The 21548-nt window shown below is 35.8% G+C and overlaps 1 protein-coding gene across 2 annotated transcripts in view; it reads left to right on the forward strand.

Moving 5' to 3' along the window:
- Positions 1 to 572: 572 nt before the first annotated feature.
- The window catches only part of KIAA2026 (KIAA2026 ortholog), a 52609-nt gene continuing 31633 nt past the window's right edge, over positions 573 to 21548 (forward strand). For both annotated transcript variants that reach the window (XM_056514118.1, XM_056514117.1), the window contains exons 1-4: positions 573 to 1217; positions 3491 to 3691; positions 10288 to 11717; positions 18161 to 18237. In XM_056514118.1, the coding sequence (XP_056370093.1) occupies positions 667 to 1217; positions 3491 to 3691; positions 10288 to 11717; positions 18161 to 18237 (2259 nt within the window). In that variant the 5' untranslated portion in view covers positions 573 to 666. The remainder of the gene's footprint in view (positions 1218 to 3490; positions 3692 to 10287; positions 11718 to 18160; positions 18238 to 21548) is intronic.

A 21548-nucleotide genomic window follows, 5' to 3' on the forward strand; every position in this document is an offset into this window, starting at 1 on the left:
TCTCTCAGCAGCAGAGCTCTGCGATGCCGGGGCTCACGGCCACAGTCCCACGGCCACCCGCGCCGCGGGAAGGCGGCCGGAGCAGCCCCGCCCCGCCCGTGAGGGGCTCGTTGCCCCGCCCCGCAGCCCCGCCGCGAGGCCCCGCCCCACCGTGCGCGCACAGCGGCGCCCCTGCATCGCCACCGCCGGCTCCGAGTTGGGCGCCCTCTGATGACGTCACATCTCACCCAGCCCGCCGCCGGACGCAGAGCCACTGGCCAGGCGCGCGCATGCGCGCTGGGGTGAGCGGCTCCGCGCCCTTTCCCGGTCTGGGGGGCCGCGCCCCCTCCCTCCCCTCCGCTCGTGCTGCCGCGCGCGCCGCCCGTTACCCGACGGACGCCGCGCGGGGCCGGCACGCGCCGCCTGCCTGCCGGGAGCGCGCGCGCGGCGCGGAGGGAGGTCCCGGCCGGCGCGGCGGGAAGGGCGCACGCGGGGGGCGGGATGCGCCGGGGCTGCCGGCCGCGCGCGGGGGAGAAGGGGGCGGGCGCTGAGGGCGAGGGCGCGGTCCCCGGGCGGGCGGGGCCGCGCGCCAGCCCAGTCGGTGCCTCCCCCCCGGCGGGCGCGTCCCGCCCCCCGGGCCGGCGGGGCGCTGAGCGGTGTCTGTGTGCGCAGGTGAGCCCCGTGCGGATGCGGCGGCCGGGCGAGGCGCAGCGCTGCGGGCCCCGGCAGGTGCCGGAGAGCGGGCCCGGGGCGGGAGACATGGAGTCCGCCGGAGACCTCCCAGAGGATCGGCCCTCGGCCCTTCCTAGTGGGATGGAGGAACCTGAGAAGGAGGCGGATGATGAGGGAGGGAAGACTGCCTGGGAGCAAAGCCTGAATCCTGAGCTGCAGCAGGGGTACCGCATCCTGCGCGAGTTCCTGCTGGAGAAATACCGGCCTCTGACGGCGCCCTTCCTAAAGCCCCTCACGGATCAGGCATTTTTCGGGGAAGAAGGCTCTGGCTCCCTCTCGGGCCGTAAGAACAGCCCGTCCTTGGAGCAGTTGCCATCTGGAATATGGCTATTGAAGATGGAAGAGAAATTTTCCAGTGGGCAGTACACAGGGATAGCAGATTTTGTGTGTGATTTCCGGCTCATGCTGGAGACTTGCTATCGGCTGCACGGTGTGGATCACTGGCTCTCCAAGCAGGCCCAGAAGCTGGAGATGATGCTGGAACAGAAGTTGGCGCTGCTATCCCGGTAGGTGTAGAGAACGATAGGGGCCGTTCCGCGTGTTCTTTTACATAAAGTAGAGCAGGAGGGTGTGTTTCTTTACGTAAAAATTCCTTTAAAAGAAAACAAGCATCAAACAAAACCCCACAACAGAAAGAATACTGGAACCTTCAACACTTTTATGAAGATTAACGTTCCCTACTGGGAGCTATTCAAATCTTAATTCAAAACGCTTTGGAAATTCCAAACCTCAAAATGCCAAATAGAGCACAGCATTTCCTGCCTAAGATTTTCCATCTGAAAGAAGCCTTTTGTGAACATGGAGGGACAATTGTTTACACAAGATGTCAAATGCTTCTTTCTTTATTTCATTCTGTCGTGAAACTGCCTAAACTCTGTATGAATATTTGGCTCTTTGAAATTATTATTTTTACAATCTGTGGAATTTTTATCGCCCTTAAAATACGTAGGAATAAATATTAAGCCAAAGTTATGGGCTTTGAAATGGTGTATTTTTTTTATGATTATAAAATGAGGGACAATGCTTAACATACTATAGTCTTAAATGGCAAAACGGAAATCGTGGTAAGTTGAAATGTAAGTCCCTGGCAGCAACTTTCTTATCAGCCAAAGCAGCTGAAACATAAAAAGCTCTCGAGCTATAGTGTAGAAAGCACAGTTTAAATCACAACTGAAGTACATGATTTCTCATGAGCTTGTTATAGGCACAGTTTAGTCATTATCAGAAAAAACATGATGGCTTCTTAGAGAAAAGCCCTCTGGTCTTCTGAATGACATAGTATTCTGCATGTAAAAACCAAGAGGCATTTTTGGTGAAGGCTGAAGGGAAGAAAGAGCAGTGTTGGGAAATATGTAAGGCTCTGTGTGGCCATCAGCTTTAAGTTTGCTAGTGACGGAGAGCATGAGCTGCCAGCTGGTAAGAACGTTGCTCCTGTATGAAGACCTCTTCAGGAGAGTGGTGCAGAAGTCACCTGAAAGCAGAGTGAATATATTCAGTGCTGCTGCAGCAATAGTGTATTTGAAACTGTTTTTGTGTAACAACAGTTTTGGGACAGTCTGGTATTAGAAGGGAAAGAGCTGAACGTCGAGAGGCTTGAATGTTCCTAGTTCTCTTGAGTAAAACCTGATATTTAAAAAACCCAAACACATCCTGGCTTAATAGAGTTACTGCTGGCAGATAAATAGCCAAATGCAACTTTGAAGATTTTGTGATTTCAGATAGCAGTGTAGGTGTTGACTAAAAAAATAAATTCAGTTGCTCTTTTCATTCCATTCAATGCACAGTCTTTTTCAGATAAATATTAGGAAATACTGAGCTGTGTAAAGATAATCCTGCCTCAGTATATAGTGAATTTTTATTGTGTTGACTCTTCAGAAATTTGTGAAGATTTTTTCATTATGTCTGTGTGCACTAGCTTAGTAAAAGTTTCTAGTAAATGTAAGTATAAAGTATTATGGAACCTAGAAGTCTCAAAGTTCTTTTACAATTCTTAATTAGATGAATTTGTTTGAATTGTTTAACATTATCTTATTTGTAAAATGAAATTGAAGAGCTACTTCTTGGAACAATCGTTCTTACATCATTGCAGACCAGTGTTTAGGTCAATGATCCCCTTCAGGTGATTCAAGGGAATCAATCAATATTGGTTATGTAATTCCTGGATACTACAAGCTACAGAAGATTACCTTAAAACTGAGATTCCTCCTAAATGGAGGTTGGAATTTTCTCCCCTGTCCCTCAAATGTTTTCACAGGTTGTAAAAAGTCATTAGTTTTAATGGACTGTTTTGAAACAATATATGAAGAATTGTAACTTAGGAGACAAATTTGTAGTGTTTTCTCTTTCAGTTTTTGTGCTTTTAAATAGGATGATACCAGTGTTTAACATATGCTTCTCTAGCCTAAACCAACTAATACACCTTTCCCCCCACCACCCAGCCGCCCATTTTTAGGTATCTGGTAAAAGGGATACTTTCTTATCTTGGTCTTGGAAGCTTTTTCTTTCCAAATACTTACGGATTAAGATAGAGAATTCAATTCCAAATAATATTTGGTAATTGTGGTAAGTATACAGTTTTTAACTGGTGTAAAAACATAGGTTATATTAGTGTGTTGGGTTTAAAATTTCATAAAGGAATTTGCAAGTTGGAGAAAATGACAGGTGAAAAAAAAACTTTTTTCTGGCTAAACATGCTCGATCCATGGTTGGTAGGCTAGGCATTAGGGTGCCACTGGTATGGAAGTTTGTAGTTGTGAATCAGCTTGCTTTTTTCTTCTAGGCATTTAAGAGAGAAAACATCATTAGCTGTAACATCCAGAGGATGCTATGGGCAAGAGGATGACAAAACAACAGCATGCATTTCTACAAGACGTCGTTCCACACCTCGCAATTTAGTAGGCCTGTCAACAGGCATGTTTGAGTCAGTGATGGTTCAGGTTCTTCGACAAGAGGAGCAACTGAGAGCAAAAGAGGAAAAGAGGTAATAAGAAGAGCTATTTTGTTTAGGTTTTAATTAGTTGTGTCTTCCAAGTTTTCCAAAGAGGCTATGGCTTTTTTAGGTAAATAAGTGTTGTGGTGTGTCTTGTGGTCTTAAGTTCATGACTTCTCTACAGTGCATCCAAAGAAAAAAATTTCTTGAGAAATTGCTGAGGTAATTTTTGAATTAAATTACAGCTGCTCTTATTTTAGTGTAGCAAAACTTCTAATATTAACTAAAAGCATCCACAGCAATTTCCTGCTAGTGCATTATGATTTATCATATGCATCCTTGGACATTTTTTCATGCAATAATTAGGTTAAAAACTAACAGAATGCTTAACTACAGTCAAATTCCATGATCTTGTCTCTGCTTCTCTTGCTGGTAGCCCAGAAGCAAATTATCTTCCAGTGCCTCTCCTGTTACCTCACTGATGTGGCATTTCAGCTTGTCAGTTAGGTAACAATTTTAGATTGTATGTATAAATAACTCTGAGATTTTGTGGTCTTCTTAAATTTAAGAGTTATGTAATTCCAGGCAGTGTTAATGTTTTACTTCAAGGAAAATGAAGCTTACAGGTTTGTTTAACAATAATTTGAGTGACTGTGTCTATACGTGGTGCACAATGGTAAGACAGTATTTGCTTCAGGAAGCATAATGTTTCTAGCTTTTTTCAAAGTTTACAGCTTTGTAGAATTTTTACCATATACAACCAGCTCACTTTTAAGTTTGTAGGTAATTTTCATTTTCAGCAGATTTGAAGCTATATGGCTGACTTAGCTGCTAGACAGTACTTTTTTCTGTAGAATGTGCTTCTTTCTTGTAATCCACTAATCTTCTAATCACACTTCGCCAAAAGCAGAAGTCACTAGAGTTTTTGTTTCTTTGGTAAAATTCTCTTCATTTATGCTCAACTCTGTGTTCTAGAACTCAGAACTTGGTAACAATGTTAAGAAAAAGGACATTTTGATTGGATTTTAATTAATTGATTAATAGAGTCTGTAGAACAGTTTACCAAACTAAATAAAAATGATGCTTTCATACACCTGTTTTAAGTACGTTGCTGCAAAACCCTAGTAATTAACTGTTAAAACCATGTATCTGGATCTACTCAAAAGTCCCAGATTTTGGGCAAAAAAGATGGTTGAGTCTACAGAATATTCCGCAATAACAGAAAAAGACCACAACTAGCTTGTCTCTTTACACTAAAATTTTGAACTGTACCACTTATTAAGAAGCAATAAAAATCAGTAGGTAGCTGATTTAGTATTTTTTTGGCTCTACTGACCTCTCCAAGTAATCATGCTTCAGATATCTTCTCTTAGTTTTATTTCTTAATTGGACCATGTTTTCAAAGTAATTTCAACCTCTCTGTACTCACCAAAAATATTTAAAAAGTACCATTTCTAAGCACTTTTGTGAAAAGTGCTTGGAAATTGGAAGACCTATAAAGTTAGTTGCACATTTCCAGTGAAGATCACATTTTACAGTATATATAAATTTTCAAAGTCGTGCACATATAAATGCACATACTTTTAACATTATTTTTATTTGAAAATGTATTGCAGCTTTACAAACTTACTTTGGCTTATTGCTAAAGTATATTATGGTATTAAGGATATGGTTATTCTGTTAATTTTTGCTTTCTTTAGAAATCTAATACACTGAGGTTGGCACAGAAGAGGTGCTTTCTAAACAGTATGGAGGATTGCAGCCTTAGGTATTTTTGTTGGAGCTCACAGTGCTGCCAGATCAGTTGTGTTTGGATAGGCAGCATCTGCTCTTCACCCAACTTTGAGATGAGTTATCAGGAACATAAAAAAAGGGCTCAGTTTCTGACCATCTAGTGGATGACTCAGTATGGTTGTAGTTATAATTTATGCTTGTAAATAAAATTATCCTACTTTAGAATATTTAAGAGTTGCATGCTTTCAGCCCAAAAAAGTAAGATTTGCAAATGCAAGGGCCTTCCTACAAAACTTTGCCTCATCTCTAAAGAAATTGCCTGTTGAAGTTCAAGTTTATACATAATTCATAATTATACAAATTCTTTGCTTTAGATATTTACTTGCTTTCATAAGACATGTACATCTTATGAAGAGAATTAAATAAAAATAAAATTAAATTTTTAATGGTCAAACATATAAATAAATATAATAATGTGTGTTGTATAGAAATAAAATGCAAATTAAGTTAGTAGATTAAATCCTTAAAATGTTTTTTGATTCTTTCTTTTCCACAAAATCCTTGAAAGTGATTTTGCAAGTTTTTTTCAACTGAATATTTTGGAATCTGAAGAGGGATTTTTATCTTCTCTTCTGTAGTTAACTTCAGAGAAATCCTAATATTTCCAAAATATTTTGGGATATATTTTTGGGAAATCCAAATATTTCCAAATATTTTAATTAATTTTGTTATACAGGTATCCTTTGTTGAGAGTTCCCTTGTAGTATATCCATTTCTTGCACAATCAGTTTCACTTTTCTGTATTTAATGTTTTATAACTTTGCCCAAGTGACACATTCATAATGGTAGACCCAACATGTAAAGACTGACAAGTTATCATCACAAGGTGATTTCACTATTTTGCAACTAATACTTTTTGTAGAGCAGCAAAAGCACTTCCCCCCACCAAAGTACATATATTACAACATCTGACTTACTTTTATTGTCAGTCTTTTTTGTAAGTATTCTTTTTGTTCAGTTGTTGTAATGACAAAATATTGATTATCTTCTTCAAATTATTAATTACATTTTTATGAGTTTCTATTCTGCTGCTTGGTTACATGATAAATAAGTAACAAATCAAGTAATTTACATATTAATTAACAGTAAATAGTTGTGGAATTATTTTATAATTGGAAATAATTGACTAGTTAGTTAGATACTGAAATATAAAGGTAGATTCCTACTGAAATTGTTAAAACCACCAGTGAATGGCAGATAATTAGCTGGTTGATGTCAGTGGGAATTAGGTGTTTGTATGGCTTTGGTTTGTTGAAAAGTATGTAGGCAGTTCTGTGTCTTTCATCTCTGAAAACATGATCCTGGGGTAAGTTTCAGACATTGATTAAAACATTTAAAGAATTGAATTCTGGCTGCAAGTTAGTAATTTATGTAAGGAAATTGTGGAATAAGGTATGTTTATGTATTTTTCTTTTTATGAGTGTGTTAGCATGGAATTAACTGGATCCAATGGAAAAAATATAGAGTATGTAATAATATGATTTAAGATATTTGAGATACAGAAATAAGTTATATGGACATCTCCAAATGTAGTATCTTCTGATTACTAAATCTTAGCTTAATTTAGAATAATATGTAATATTGCTAATCTGAATGTAACTTTCTATTTTATTTTTTTAAAAGAAAGTTTGCAGAAAAAAGTTACTGTGAATTAAAACAGTTCTCTGTGTCTTGTCCTTAGGAGTTCCAATGTCTAACCTTTTACCTGTGAATCAACACCTAAGTAGGTTAGATGTGATAACTGGGAGAACAAAATAAAATCCAGTCTTTGTCTCCTCTCCCCACCAAGAAATCTCCCGTTGCAAGCAAGAAGGAATTTGCTGGCTGCCTTAAATAAGGGAGGAAATTATGAGACGAGTAGGGAGTTATGTCTGGATTCTGTTTTAGGTGTTATATCTACTTGGGTATCATGTTTGATGAGTTTTAAGGTCAGATGCCACTCAAGAATTGCAGAACAGCTGCTGCAGATGTGTTCTAGAAATATAGCCGTTACTGATCTAGAAAAATCAACTTTATCTTAGAATAGTTCTGTTACTACTGTAAATCCTATACTTGTACGCAAATTTATTTCTGGTAAATTTAAATAGAAGTATGAAACGAGGGTTTTTTACACTAGCTGTCAGCATGAAAGCCAAATATGTATGTCCAGAGAATATCTCAGTATAAGGATATTTGTGCCACTAAAATATCAAATGTCTCTCTCTTACCTCCTTCTCCAGTTTCTCTCTTCCTTCACTCCCTGTTCCCTTGCCCTGTGACCTGTTCCCTCTTTACTTCCCTTTATCCTCTCAAAGAAAAACACCCCAGGGAAAAACTGTGCCCTCCAAAAGATGCTAGCAGGAAGACTTCAATAATGAAGATGTGAAAGTGTGCTATTATTTACATTTTTTCTTGAATGTCTGCTGAGAATGGAATGGCAACAGATATTGTGGTAAAACAGCCTAAAAACAAGGCAGGCTTTTTGCAAGTGAAACAACTTACAGTTTTCTTTTTAAAGAAACTTTTAAAACATTCTTAAAAATGATATAATAATTGTAATTTCATCTAGGTAGAGGTGAGTCTAGGGTATTGTATTTATTTTGATAATTCTATAATGATTTAAATTATTACTTCATAAAAGTTGAAAGTGCTTGTGAAGATGGTACTTTTGAATGGCCTACAGCTTTTTTTTATTAAATGATACTGTAATGCTATTGTTTCTACATATGTTCCATATCACCACATACTCACTATTTAGTTTTGTTGCCATACAGTATTAACAGAGTTCACCCCTTTTGGAGGCAGGAGGTTATTAGAAAGTATGTTTTACAGTTAGGAGGAATGAGGGAGTGGGATCCACGAGTGGTATGAAATTTATACTTGAGGCCACTTTTGCTAAATGTAACTTCTTCCTCTGTCTCACTTGGACATTAGTTATTATTTTCTGTTATTTTTATTTATTATATCAATACAGTATTAGCACATTTAAGTAGAACATAAATAAGAATAAAAATAATGCCCACTTTATACATGAAAGCAATTTTGTTGAATTTACTGGTTTATTCACCAAAAATAGCAAATAGAAGTTTGTGCTGAAAAGTGAGATTTTGTCTTTATATTCCATCTTTTATATTCTTAAGTTAAAGCTGCACTGGGAGACTGAAGTTAAGAATTTACTGACCAATTTGCTTTTACGTTTTATGTTTAATGTGAGTCTGTCCTTCTGCACTTACTAGATATATAAATAACAAGAATACCTGTATGTGGTATTAAAAAATTCTGTTTAAATTATGGTAGCTAAGTCACTACACTGTACATTTTATTATAGAAAATAAAGTATTCAGTAGAGTCTTACTGTGTTTTATGTTATTTTGCATACACATGGCATGTTTCTCCTGTGTTGATATTAAAATGAGGACAAAGCTATGTTTGTTGCATTTTTTACAGGGTTAAGGTACATAGTCAATAGTTAATGCTTGAAATACATGTGTTTCAAGCTAGAAGCCACTATGTTGTAAAAAAAAAAAAAAGTTATTTTATCATTACTCTTTTGCTGAATTTGGAAGGCATTGATGCTTTGAATGGATACCTGGCATTTATTTGCTACTTGTTTATGAAGAAATAAAATCAGAGGTTTGCAATTTGGAAATAAGGATGTGTAAATTCCAGTAGCATTTGTGTTAGAGGCAGATGATAGAAGCTTCAGAGGAAAAGATGGGAGAAGCTTAGGATGAGCTCTAAACCAGTTTTCTCTAAGTACACCTGTATCCTAATCCTGTCTTTTGAAATCTGGTTGTGTCTTCAGGCAAAAATGTTAGTTTACTAGTGCAGCAGCATTAAAGAAAATTTTCTTCTGTTGGTAACTTTTGATATTTGTGTGATTCATGCATATGTCCAGTTTTCTGATTTGGAAATTAATTGACATATCCTGTATCTTAGATGGCAAGCTGCATGATTATCTGAAGTGGAGGCATTTTTTTTCTAACATGTGTTGCCCTTGAATTTCATTATGAATTTACAAATAGAAGCGAATAGAGGTTCCCGGTCTATCCTATGAGGTTTACATACTGCTGTCATGTTTGCTCTTGCTAGTGTTTTGTGTGGACTCCCGGATTACTCAGTTTTTACAGGACTCTGGTTACTGATAACCTTTTTCTTTGAATGCACGTTATTTCTGCCCTGTCCTGTTTTTTAGATAGGGGGACCAAAACTGAATACATTTTTTCAGGTGAGGGCCAATCAATTAATGTAATAACATTTTATTTTTGGTATTATTTTCCATCATATTTTTTATGCATCCTGATACTTGTTTCTTTTTTGACCACCATTACAAACTGATTAGTAACACACTTTAGTGGGAGGAAAAATGGCTCTTGTGCATGTAAATGAAGCACTTAGCAATAAGGCATGTACACGTGTGTGCTGAGGAAGGTAAGTACAAGGCAGGTGACATGAGCCACAGGGCAGCCACTGGAAAACAAGATTTACCTGGAATTTGTTTCAGAGATTTTTATATGGACAGTTTGTTGGAAATACTTAATTCTGATTAAAAGGTACTTAGAAAGGAAATATATTTTTTTTAATACCTGAAAATCTAAACAACTCAAATAATTGATATATGCCAGGCTTTTTTTTAACAATCTTTTGCCCATTTTTAGATTAATGGTGATAGGAAAAAACAGCAATGATTTCCCATTTTGGTTGATGCATTCTGCACTGCAAAGTAAGACAAAGTGAAGTAAAACTTCCATTTTACAGTGCTCTTTATAACTTCAGTATAATTATGTTTGACAGTGTAGTTCTGATTTTTTTTTCCTCTCTCATTTCTTTTTATTCACCCAATATCTGAATTTTCATGAAATTTCTTTTACTAGGCAGAGAGATCAAGAAAGAAAAGAAGCAGAAGAAGCTAGTCAGAAAGAAATAGAAGAATGGGAAAAATCACTTTTAGCTCAAGCAGCACCTGCAAGGATGGAGACAATGTGGGAGATTCCAGCTATTGGTCATTTTCTTTGTTTAGCACAACAGATTTTAAATTTACCTGAAATAGTATTTTATGAATTGGAACGTTGTCTTCTGATGCCTCAGTGTAATGTTTTTTTATCTAAAATAATGACTTCTTTATTAAGTCCTCCTCATCGCAGACCAACATTGCATCGCCGGCCTACATTTTCCTACAGGACTTGGGAAGCAGCACTCAGAAAGAAAGTGCAACACTGGTATACTGTTGTGGGGCAAACCGACAATCCTAATGGTGCTGCAGAAAAACTTGGATTGTGTCCCCAGTTTTTCAAAGTGCTCGGAGAAGTTAATCCTTTGGAGGAAAAACCATTTCATGAGCTACCATTCTACCAAAAAGTATGGCTGCTAAAAGGTCTCTGTGACTTTGTGTATGAAACACAAAAGGATGTTCAGGATGCGGTTCTAGGTCAGCCTATCCATGAATGCAGAGAAGTAATTCTTGGTTATGACTGTTTGGAAAATGCCTATGTTCACTTTCCACAGTTCTGTGGTGCAGATATTCGAATTTACAAACAAAAACCTTTTCAGGCTCCTGAATTCCCATCTCTTCCCATCAAAGTTAAAAGAGTGCCACGTATTAAATCAGAAAGAGTAAAACATGAATGTAGAAGCAGAAGCAATGGGGAGATCAGTTCTGCTGGGAGAGAAGTGCTATGTCATTCCAAAACAGAAGGAGAAAAAAGTATGGACATTGTTATCTGTCCAGAAAAAAAAATACGTTTAGGTAGCTTTAGAGTCGCTACAGAAGAGATGAAGATTGACTGTGAAATGAAAACCTCAAGAGTTTGTGACATCAAAAAACCTGGTTGTTATAAAGAGAACTTCAGGAATTTTATTACTTCAGGAGAGGTTATTGGTTTGAGTGGTCACCCTAGTTCAGAAGAAATAACAGATGTGGAGAATGAACAAGGTTGCACTGAAGTGGCCAGAGTACGATCTGAACTGAATCCATTCAAGGAGAACACACTGAAAGCTTGCAAAATGCATGTCAATGGCACTTACAATGAAAACCAAAGCAGAAATTACCCTGAATCTGCTAAAGAAACAGTGCTAGAAACCTTACTGCAAAATAATAAGAAACTAAATAAGATGTTGGCAAAAAAGAAGAAAAAGAAGAAAAAGAAGTTGAAGGATATTTTAAATGAAAATCTTCAGAAAAAACTTGATGACTTGCAAAGAAAGCGTGAGATTCATCCTCATCCATTCAAATCGTATAAATCTGAGATCCAGAACAAGTTGTTTATAATTAAAAAGAAAGCAAAACATAAGAAGCACAAGTCTGGTAAGTTGAAATTTTTACTTAGAGTAAAAATTAGGAGGATATAGACTTTTTTTAGAAGTTGTTTTCTTAGTTGATAAGTCTGCATTTTATTTTGTGAAACAGGAGAGCCTTATTGCATTAGATAACTTGGATATTAATTTTAGAGTAAAAGTTACCTACCTAATAAAAAAGCATATAGAACATCAGGTGATTAAACTGTGATTCATTTGTAGAATGTGTCTTTAGAGAACATAATTAATTGTTGCAAAAAATATTCAGGAGAATGAATGTGACTGACTGGTTAGTATCAGAGAGTGTCACTTGAAGACATTTTATGGTATCATCTATTACAGCAACTGTGGAAATGTTTCTCCCTTTTCTGGTAATACTACCTTATCCAAATTATGAAGAAACACAGAATAATTACATGAGATGATGAATCTAACGTCATTAATAGTGAAAATGTGCAGTCTTAGTTTGCCAAACAGTACTGCTTTGACTGAGGGCCTGAGTCCAACAATCAGCATGCACCGGCATCAGAATTTATGCTAATTACATTTTTATTACAGAATTGGGCAGCATCTAGTTAAATGTTTCAGGTAAGTGATACACAACCCAGATTTCAGTTAACTCACTGGAAAGTTTAAAGGTATTTGCAAGCAGCAAAGTTGCAAAAACCTTAAGTCAGTTCAAATTGTTCAGGTAGCTGTAGTATTTTTGATGTCATATGAAGCAATGTGAAAGTTTAATCCTTTTGAGTCCTGGGCTAAGCTATCTGTGCTAGATTTGAGCAGATTCCTTCAAACATTATATTTTTTGAAGTGACAAGCTGATTTTCATAACTCTGTAGACTGACAGATAAATACTTGATTTCATCTGAAAAGCAGAAAGCCAAAACCAAGAATCTGGGTGACAAAAAAAATATCTTCTAAAGGTTAAGAAGCTAGCCAAGGTCTGATGGCAGTGCGTGTATCTAGAAGTCAAATCTAAAGCTAAGAGAACAAGTAATATTTAGATCCTAATATTTGCACATAACACCCAAAGAACTTACTATTTAAATCACAATCTTACTATTTAAATCACAAATTCCTCTTTCCAAAATACTTCACTGCCCACATCTAAATGGAAGTTTCAAGATTTTCACTTGAAGTACATATATGTAGATTCAGGGAAACTAATGCATTTTACATTTGCCTTTGTGACTGTTAACTCTCCAAATGTGTCACTGTTTTCAGTCTTCTTCAAACCAGGCAAATTGACTAACAGTTGGCAAACAAGGACTCTAGTTTGCGGAACTGTTGTCCTTTATCTCCTGATATGTTGAGGCATTTCTCATCTTATTCTGACTACTTCTTCATTTGACCTTGCTGGAGAAAATTTTGCAATAACTTGCACGGCAAGAAAGTGCTTTTCTTATGATTGTTAAATGTCCATTGGTCCTGTAGCTACTAGGCTGAAATAGATAGGATTGGATTCGATTTGTGCTAACACTTTGTTATTTTGTAATGCAAAGTTTAAGGCTAACTAGTATTTCTTAAAGATTGTCTGAAATTAAATCTTCTGTTTAAAGATCCCCTTACAATATAGAGCAGAAAAAGTGATTTAGTAAAGCTAATTCTGAGTCCACAAAGATACCTGATTTAAATTTGATCCTAGCTGTAATAATTCTGTACATCTGTTTAAAAGTACAGTAAGTAGAAGAGAACATCAGAAATGTAAAAGTGAGTACCTTTTATTACTTTGCAACAATTTTTTTTTCCTGCTATTGATTCTCTTAGGCAGCTAAATGTAACTGAGTCACAGTTTGTGTTTTTATTGAGATGATTTGCATATTCCTTACTTTTGTTTTGTGAGAGTACCATTATATTTTGTGTATGAAGAGTCAAGCATTGCTTGAATGTGAGAAAATGAATTTGACAGCCTGAAAGCAATTTTCTAGTGTCTGGTTTACTGTCCTTGGAAGTCTCTGTAGACTTTTCAGTGTTGTAAAAACTTTGTTGTGTTGTCTAGCCTGTAGATAAAGGAGCAGCCTGTTCCAGCAAGTAACAATGTACTCCATGCATTAGGCTTCAGTGCCAGTGTCTTCAGAAATATGTACCACTGAGATTGTATAGGATTTCAGACACTGTACTGTAAATCAGCAATATTAATGCCCTTGTTCAGACCGACTTACCTCATTTGACTAAATAAAAAAAGTGTATGCTGTGTCAGTGTGGAAGCTTTAAAACTTTTTAATAATGCTTCATTTACCAGGTTGTATTGTGTTATATTTTCTAAAACAAGAGCTGTTGGGAGTGGGATAGAAGAGTAGGAGATTTAAAGGAAATGGGATATCTACAGTAGTTGCCAAATCTTTGGAAGACATGAGGTGTCTTACACATTTGTTAACAGAAAGATCCAGGGCCTGTTACTTAATATAAGAACACTGCAGTTTCTGCTAGAATGTAGTGAAAAAACAGAAATTCTTGCAGTTGGACAGGGCTAACGTAACTGTATTCTACCATGACAAGTACTACTGAGTTAGCATTTGATATTAGAAACACCTGTTGCCCCATCTGGGATAATGAGACTCTGCTCCATATCCAATAAAAAATTTGCAGTCTTATAAAAAATAAATATCAAAGTGAGTTTTTATTCAAAATTGCTCTGTGTTGTCAGTTTATAGTTTGAAACATGGATTGACATTGCTTTTATTCTCCAAGGAGAAGCCAGAACAACTTAAATACCGGAGTTCACAATTAAAAGTTTTACTAGATCTGTAAAAATGTTTCTGTTTTCAAATCACATTGATCCCAATATAGAAAAAGTTATAAATAGGTCATATTGTTCTTGCTGAAATAATTTACAAGTGTCAAGGACATTTCTGGGGCTTAGTGTTTTGTTAGTCTCAATTTTTTGCCAAAAATAGTACTAGAAGAGATCTGAATTATCTCTGTTTCGCCTTCTTCGCCCTTAGATGGCAAGACCAACTTGGTCTTGTGTTTTAGCTGCATCTAATCTCCCTAGTATATTTTTTGGATACTCATAATTAGTGTTCAGGTCCTAGCTGTTATTTTACTTTGTTAATTGCTTGCATATTCACTGATAGTATCTGTATATATTTGTTTGGGCTTGAAAGGAAAATCTATGGCAGTCAGATTGCTCCTGAACCTACTGAATTTAAGTTTGATATCTAAGAATTTTTACAGAGCTGGCTAAGGGGCTCTTGGTTAATAAAATGTTGATTTCCTTTGAACTCCTTTTGGGGGTTAGATGCCTCATAGTCTCTTCCACTCCGAACTGAAACCAAACTGAGATGTGCAGCCTTTTGGAAAAGTCTGTGTGGAGGCGTAATTATTAATTATGGCACAGTAAATTTTTAGTGAATGTAAAGTTACACTGGAATATCTTTAAATATGGGCAGGAAGCAAGCTGTTTTGAACTGAGTAGGTGAACTGAGCAGATTATGTATATGAGATTCTTAATTACAAATATTTTTCTAGTAAGGATTTAATAAGCGTCTACTAAGGTTCAATAGGGTTCTACTAAGGTTCTGAAGTTTTTCTCATTCATTGCTTTTGGTAAGTAATAAAGTGTATTTTTATATTGAGTATGCTCTGAAAGGCACAGTGCACTACGATTCAAAATGCACTGTGATCTAACTGCTGTGAGAAACATTATTCATCTGCTCAGGAATTAATATAAGCCTTTGAGATAGTTTCTTCATCCAGGATTGTGGACAAAAGATCTCTAGCACACCTCAGTGGAGTGATTTGAGAAGCTTCCTTTCATTAGTGATTTTGCTATCCCAAGACAGAGTTGGTAGCTGGGTGTTTATAACCAATTACATAGAAAAGATACTTGAGTTTATTACACAGCTGCAAGTCGGGGTGCTGGATGGAAATCCACAAAACTGTCACACCTCTGTGTAACACCTCTCTGTAACCTCTTCGTTATAAAACTGGATTTTTATACACTTCTAAAAAATATATTTCACCTATATAATACATATGAGTTACAGATAACTGCCAATTGTGAAAGATTTGGTTTCTGTTACCTTTGTTTGGAGTTTGAAATGATTTTTGGAAAACCAGATACAAAATTTCTCTCAAGGGAGAAGTTGTCAGTACCATCACTACAACTTATTTCTAGTATCAATTTTGTATTTTAAAAAGGTCACACTGAGGTAGAAGATGAATTTGCTGTAAGTAGTTTGCTGTATATATTAATTCTCTCCCATGGTATAAGCATCTGTAGGTTTTTTTTAGTTTTTAATATATGATATCAAAAAATGCCTGCACCATAGGACATCTGGTCTCAAGAAAATGACTGTGATGCTGCTCTATGCAGATGTGTGCTTAGCTCACAGCAGTTACTAGCTTGGGAATTCTGTAGGTCTTTTGGTACATATATTCCAACAGGTCTGCTTTATGATGTGTCAGACTCTATGTTTAATTTAATTTTAAAATTAAAAATTAAAATTAATTTTTTTTCTTGTCCTTCTAGATGGTTTCCTTTAATTCTTGGTCTGTCTGTAACTCTTTCCTACTTCATGCTTTTCAGATGCTGATGTGAAGAAAGAAATGTTTATTTTATTTGGATTTCTAATTATTTATACCACTTTCTAAAAATTTTCCATGCGTTTCTTAAGGGTATATTGGGGAAAAGAGAAAGAGTATTTCTGTTTAACTGTTACTTCTTGAATTACACTGCATTATACATCATGTTGAAAATTATGTTGAAATTATTCAAGTAAAATAAAAATACTATTTTAAACATATTAAAATTTCCCTTTTTGTAAAGAAGCAAGACAATCTAGCTGCCTTATTTTTTTGTCTTTTCATTTTGTTTCCAGATGACATTTTTTAAAAGGGCTATAGCAAGGAGCCACCATATGACCAGACTTCTTTTTGAGTCAGTTTGTCAAGAAAGCTTCTAAGCATCTACTTTTAGTTCATTCAATGAACAGCATTATTTTCAGTAGTAGCATGCAGCTGTATTCATAAATTATGTAATAAAAATGGTGACTTTTTTCCCATTGTTAGAATGTTTGGATTATTGTTCTAATAAATAAGCTTCTCTGTTTTATTACATATTCTCTAATGTGAAATATGTAAGTATTTATTTTTGGTACTTGAGGGCTCTTTAAAATTTAAAATATGTTTGGTATAGGTAGTTTCTAGGTTGTTTTATGGATTTTAATTTAGTTTGATTTTATGTGGAGTTTCAGATCTAGATTCTTCAAGCCCTGTGTCTTGTCTAGTAAATGTGTTTATTTCAGAGTCAGGCAAGATGTTCAGAAAACCCACCGTGTAATAACTGGAAATGTAGATGTATAGGCACCTATGAATATTTGTGTATCTATATCTATATATCTATATATCTATATCTATATCTATATATATATATATATATACTTTGCGTATATGTTGTACTTAACCTTCATCCTAACAGATGCACATAAAGCATGTGTTAGGATTAAAGTTAAGTGCAATTTCTGCCAATATTTTCATTAATATAAATATTGAACCTTCCTGTGCTTGTATTATTATAAAGTGCCTGCAGTTGTGCTAGTTGACAACAAATTCCACATTTAATGATTATTTTCTTCACGCTCTTTTTTTGTTTAAGGTTTTTAATTATCGTTTAGGACTCCTGAATGAACAAGTGATAATGTTAGACTGATAGTTTTGGCCTGAGTAAACAAGTTAAAAGTGAGCTTGTTTGAATTTACCATATCAATGTAGAAATAACCATATAAGAAACTTTGCTGTCTTGCTTAGTGATATAACTACTTGATTTGAGAAATATATAGGAATTGTGAACTCATACTGTAGGCAGTAAAGGACTTCCCTTACCTTCAAAGAGATTTTTTGTTGCATCAGTTTGTGTATAGTACAGTTGCATGTGAAGTGCATTAGAGGAAGTTGTTTGCCTTCTTCTGAAAATGTTAGGTATTGCCACAGGCAGAAAAAACAAATCATCTAATTTCCTTGATAAATTCGGTATGTTCAATCAGGGATTTCTAGATACTGCTTATGTTTTGAGGGTATCTTTTTACTATTAGATATAGAGATCTATATCTGTATCCCAGATCCTGGTGTGTGGTTTTTTAGAGTGTTAGAGAAACAAATCTTGCAGGTAAGCTGCTATGTTTCTTATGTTTGTGTCTTAAGTTCTGGATTTCACTTCTTTCAGAGGAGTGGTGTTACTTTTATGACTTAAATTTTTAGATGCTGTATTATTGAAGTTGTAGCAAGTTTTTCTTCCTTTTTTTCCCTTCTGCTCCACAGAAAAGAATGCAATACACAGATACTTGTTCAGTGTTTGCTTCTGCTAAGTCTAGTTCTGATTCATCATGTTTATGTGACTTACTGAAAACGGTCTGTTAGTTGCAGTTTAACTTACAAGTCTGTACGTAATTTGGTTTTATTAATGAGGTACAATGAACGGCCTTATGAAGCTTTCTCTTTTAATCTTACAAGGAGAAAAATCGCTATCTAAAAAGGCAGTCACAAAGAAGAGGAAAGGTGTCAGAAAGTCTACCATACCAGAATTTCAGGTAAATTATTTTAATTTTTGTTTTAAGCACTTGAATTCTGAATGTGTATGAAATAAGTCCTTTAGTTTCTGGTAGAGACTTTGGAAATACTTACTGAGGCTTCTTCTAGGTTTAGAGGCTTAAACTGATATTTTTGAAAGTACATTTCACCTCCTCTTGGTAGAAAAATATTTTGCCATTTTATGATGTGCAACTTGAACACTATTTTCAGGATTGTTTATGATCCCAGATATATCTGTGACAGTATAAAACCTGTAATAACTAGGACTAGTTAAAGACATTTTCAAAGTAGATAAAATTGTCTGGGTTAAAATTACTTAGTTTTGTATGAGGTGTGACATTGATTATTGAATTGAAATTTGGCTTGGTTAACTGAAGGACTTGCAAAAACATTTATAGGCAAGTATGCTTACTCTGCTTACAACTGTTACTCCTTATCAGCATGTGATTTCTAGGCCTCTAGGACCTCAAGCTCTAGAAAGCAGCAAGAGTATTAATAATATAGTTTTATGGAGCTGTAGTAGAAGTGTTACAGTAGTTCTGTTCTAAGTTGCTCTCCACGTATGCAAGGCTGCTTGGATTGAAGTTCTTTGAAGTTCTCCACTGGCTATCTTTTTTTTTTTCCCAGAAAGCAGTGTCTGTGAGTTTGACCAGTAGGCTTGTATTGAATCATGACTGTTTTGTAATACCCACACCCTGAATCAGTTGATTCCATCATGTTTATGTGTTTCAGATGGAGGTAGTAGAATTTCTTGTGTTAAAATTGGGAAGTAACAGTCAATGTTGAGAAACAGCTGATATTCAAGTGTACACTGACTTTGTCTATATTGTAATGGTGGTGACTAATATGTTCCCTAACACCACCCCAAAAAATAGGTACATGTCAAATTTTTTTTCCAACCACATTATCTGCATGCCATGGATATATACAGTTAGTTTAGAAATAATTTCTTACATAATTAAACAACTGCACTTAAGCACTTTATCTAAAATTGAGCCCAACCTTTTAGCTTTAGTAGATAAAACATACGTGTATCTATCTAGGTGTATATTTTTCTCCTGTAAAGCCTTATATTAAAATGTAACAAAATACTTCTGGCTCTTTTGATCGAAACTAGGACCCATATCCGTTTTAGGTGAGGCTCGGACTGATTAGTATTGAGCAGTTTAATCTTATTGGGGAGCTTTTTAACAACAACTTTGAGACTCTTTCAAATGGTATGACTGTTAGAAGAATTAACAAATAATAAACCTTTTATATTTGAAATAATACCAAGATGTTTTTTGGAGTCTGGTAATGCATGCATCAATATACTCTTCCCCATGAATGACCAAACTTTATGAAATTACGTAACTGGTTGTAGGTAGAAGCATATTTTTAAAATATTTGGTAAAACAGCTTAGAGCTTGTGAGATATGCGGGCAGAACATAGCCACAAGAATATTGCTATTCATGTCTGTGCATCAGTTCTTTTGGAGTGAAAGTTAATAAATTAAGAAGTATAATATGTGCCTGCAGCCTACAAACATAAAAAAAACCCAAATCCAACCAGAAGGCACTTAAGTTTATTAGATTAGGTTCTGTACTTAAGTAAAGATTGTTTGAAAATCATGACTTGACTTTGAAGTTGAGTAAATTAGTATTAATCAGTCTTTTAATATGTGCAGTGACACAAATAAAAATCAATTATTAAAAAGAATTTAGTAGATAAGGATGCTACTTAATCTAACATTTAACGCCATTTTTATAATATACAGCTCAAGGTTGCTTTAAAAAAAAATCCCAAAGCCCTGCAAACAACAGAACAAATGCAAATCAAAAGCAGATGCAAATTAAATTCCTTTTACCAAATAAAAATGCATGCAAACCAAGTCCTGGTTTTAATATTTTGGAAATTGTTGGAGAAGTGGGTTTACAACTTCATAAATCATAATTTAGTTGTCCCTTGCTTATTATTCTGAGTTCCAATCTTCTTATTACTGTTGCTCATTAGCATTTTAAAGAAATTAGCAGTAATTGTAGCGCTTACAGAAGGGACGCTAATGTGTTTTGGTTTTTTCCCTAGTTACAGAGTACATTTAGTTTTGGTGACCAGTACTTCACTCAGTATTTTCTCCTTTCACCTCATGTACATTCACATGTAGCTGTATAGACTTACATGTATGATAATTAAGGAGAAAAGGAACTCCCTGCACGCACTGTTTCAGTGTGTCTTAAAATTTCAGTTTTGTCAGCTATCATCTATATTCAATGCAGATCTCAAAAAGGGGACATTTTGCACACGTAGATGTCAGTGATAAAAGAGCAGCTTCATAGGAAGTAGAATTATGAATAACAGTCATTACACAAATAAATTGAAATCAAGTATGAGACTCTGTTGAAGTGAGTAAAAGTTCTGTAAAAAGTTTGTCTGAAGTTAAGGGGGTAAGGAAAGCACATCAGTGGTCTGGGGGAATACACTAGGTTTGTATTTGTCAACAGATCCATAGATTAGATATGGTTCTGTGATGTTAAGGAGTTCAGTTATATGTTGATTACAGGAGAGTCCCAAGTTGGAATGGAGCTTGATCCCACTTGCCTTCCCTTAAAAAGTTCAGGGCAGATTTTTTTTGTCATTCTTTGTTGAAGCCCTACGAGTCAATGAGGGTCTTTGAGAGATCTGAGATTGCCTCATAACATGAAAATTGAACACTGAATTTGAAATTTTACTGAATATCTGATAAGCTTCCTCTTCAATTGTAATATAATTGGTATATAATTGAAAAACAGGATGCCTATGAAAAATAAGTCCCTATGTAGTAGTGGTGGTGTCTTTCTTGGAGTCAACATGTACATAACTGATGAGATTACATTAATGTAAATGTTAACAGCCTGAATCTCTATGTGACCATGTAGTGTTTTAGAGAATAGGGACTAATCTTTCACTTTCTCTGATAATTCAAAATAGAAGTATTTTTACATTTCAGATTATTTTCCTCATGATAACTGGTTAGAAGGCATGTTCTTCAGAGCCATATATGAAACTCCTAGTAAGCTATCAAAATGTGACAAAATTATTAGATTAATACCTTTTTTTTGCCTTCATGTTAACTTACCAATTAAAACATACAAAACAAGTTAGAAGGCAATGTTGTTTGCAGAAGATTGAATCACTAAGTTCCACCAATTATCAAAAGAAAAAAGAGCAAAGAACACTGAAATATAAATAAGAATCTTATTGTGAGAAATAGCATCTAGGGTCCATTTCAAAATGTATGAAGTACACTACACTTCATTATTTTCATCACTGTTCTTTTCATCCTTCCTTCAA

The sequence above is a fragment of the Oenanthe melanoleuca genome, chromosome Z (genome assembly GCF_029582105.1).
Source record: "Oenanthe melanoleuca isolate GR-GAL-2019-014 chromosome Z, OMel1.0, whole genome shotgun sequence".
NCBI classification, from domain to species: Eukaryota; Metazoa; Chordata; class Aves; order Passeriformes; family Muscicapidae; genus Oenanthe; species Oenanthe melanoleuca.